The sequence below is a fragment of the Cebus imitator genome, unplaced genomic scaffold (assembly GCF_001604975.1).
Source record: "Cebus imitator isolate Cc_AM_T3 unplaced genomic scaffold, Cebus_imitator-1.0 Scaffold414, whole genome shotgun sequence".
Classification (NCBI taxonomy): Eukaryota; Metazoa; Chordata; class Mammalia; order Primates; family Cebidae; genus Cebus; species Cebus imitator.
In genome coordinates, this window is record NW_016107729.1 from 745,233 (window position 1) to 747,187 (window position 1,955).

General features: G+C 34.7%; 1 protein-coding gene across 1 annotated transcript in view; it reads left to right on the top strand.

Annotated features, from left to right (window-relative positions):
* CCT2 (chaperonin containing TCP1 subunit 2) overlaps positions 1-1,955 on the top strand; it is an 18,680-nt gene that overhangs the window by 10,875 nt on the left and 5,850 nt on the right. The window contains exon 7 of the mRNA XM_037731617.1: positions 1,831-1,955. Coding sequence (XP_037587545.1) covers positions 1,831-1,955 — 125 coding nt within the window. The remainder of the gene's footprint in view (positions 1-1,830) is intronic.

Consider the following 1,955-nt stretch of genomic DNA (forward strand, 5'->3'; position numbering starts at 1 on the left):
AAAAAGTGTAACTTGTTGCTCTTTATTCTGGTAATGGTTTAAAAAAATTTGTTTTATTACATTTTTATAGATTGAGGGGGTATAAGTATAGTTTTGTTAATGGTTTTCATAGTAAACTCTAAGTAGCCCTAGAAAAGTAAGTTTAACAGATTTTTCCAGATTTTAGGCCCTTGAAAATGAATGAATAGCTTGGAAAGTTGGTTTGGGAATGGGAATTAAGGAGACCTGGAAACCTGTGTTATGAGCTATGAAGTCAGTAAGACTGTCATACTGTTTGGAACGGCCATGAATATTAGAAGAAATTAAAGCGTACTAACATTTGAAGAGTAGAGTTGGCCTCATCTCAGAATGAACTCTTCAGACTTTTTTTTTTTTTTAACAATTTGAGAAGCATAGTCTTCCTCTGACCAAGAGACATTTTCCTTTAATGACTTGAAGGGGGTTTGCCTCCTTTAAAGTTCTTTAGGAGCCGTTGCGTACTTGATGCTTTAAGGTGACACATAAATTTAAGATGCTCATGTTTATGTAATTTTTTTAGTGCCGCAAAATGAAGATAAAAGAAATAAAGGGTAATAATATATTAATGGGATAAACATATCACAAGGACTTGACATCTGAAATTGCCATATGTACCCAGAAGAATGTTTTATTAAGTACACCAACTATATGTCTATGAAGTTGACCACATGGTGGCTCCCATCCTTAAAAGCCCAGTAGTTGTCAAGTTGTATGATGACATTGGTTCTTGGAAGTGTCATTAATTGTCTTGTGTTGGGCATGGTGGCTTGTGCCTGTAGTCTCATCTGTTAAGGAGGCTGAGGCAGAAAGATTGCTTGAGCCCAGAAGGTTGGGTCTGCAGTGTGCTATGATGATGTCTAGTGAATAGTCATTGCACTCCAGTCTAGGCAACATAGCAAGACACTGTCTCTTTAAAAAGAAAGAAAAAAAGTCCTAAGACCAGGGTCTTTATAATTTTATTGTAAAATAAATAATAGAGCATTGGCAGATTTATCAGTAAGGAATAGGAAAAGAAGAGTTGATTGATAGTATATGGAATACACATTATGAAATGAGTAGTCAGCTAGAGAAAAGGATTTTGACATGGAAACCTAACTTTTGCTTAGTTAGGAAATAGGGAATGAAATGGCTGACCTGTTCAGTTTACAACATGGAAAATGGAGGGAAAATAGGAATAGAAATGAGACATAAGGACTGTAATTAATTTGTTCTTATTGAATTTGCTCTGGGAAATTCTTAGTATGCTTTTTTTTTAAAAGGCCTTATGATGTTTCCATTGTGATAATTAGATCAGGTGCTTACTATTTTAAGCAGTTCATGAAGTGTATAGTACTTGACATAGGACAAATATTTTCATGTCTTGAGCTGGGATTGTATCATGAGGGCTTAGTTTTAAGATTGGATTCAGAAGAGAATCTGAATTTAAACTCAAAGTAACTGCTTTAAGACTCAGTTTAACCTTTGGGAGGTAGTAGTATTGTATAGCATGTGCTTACAGATCTGAAGCCAGACTGCTTGAGTTTGAACCCCAACTTTTGATATTCATCCAAGTTAGGTAACTTTGGATAGGAAAGTAAACCTCTTGGCCTCATTTTTATCATGTGTAAAATGGGATAATGAACCTCTCTAAGGATTGTTTTAAAGATTAAATAATTAGTCCATATGAAGTACTTAAAAAGACTGCCTGGCATATAATAATCAATTTTTAAAATGTTAAGATACACATTATCTATCATTATCCATTACTGCTTATTAGAAAACAGGAATTTTAAGCCTGCTGTGCATTGAACTAATAAACGTTTATGTTTATAGGTGGTGAAATTGCCTCTACCTTTGATCACCCAGAATTGGTAAAGCTTGGAAGTTGCAAACTTATTGAGGAAGTCATGATTGGAGAAGACAAACTCATTCACTTTTCTGGGGTTGCCCTTGGTGAG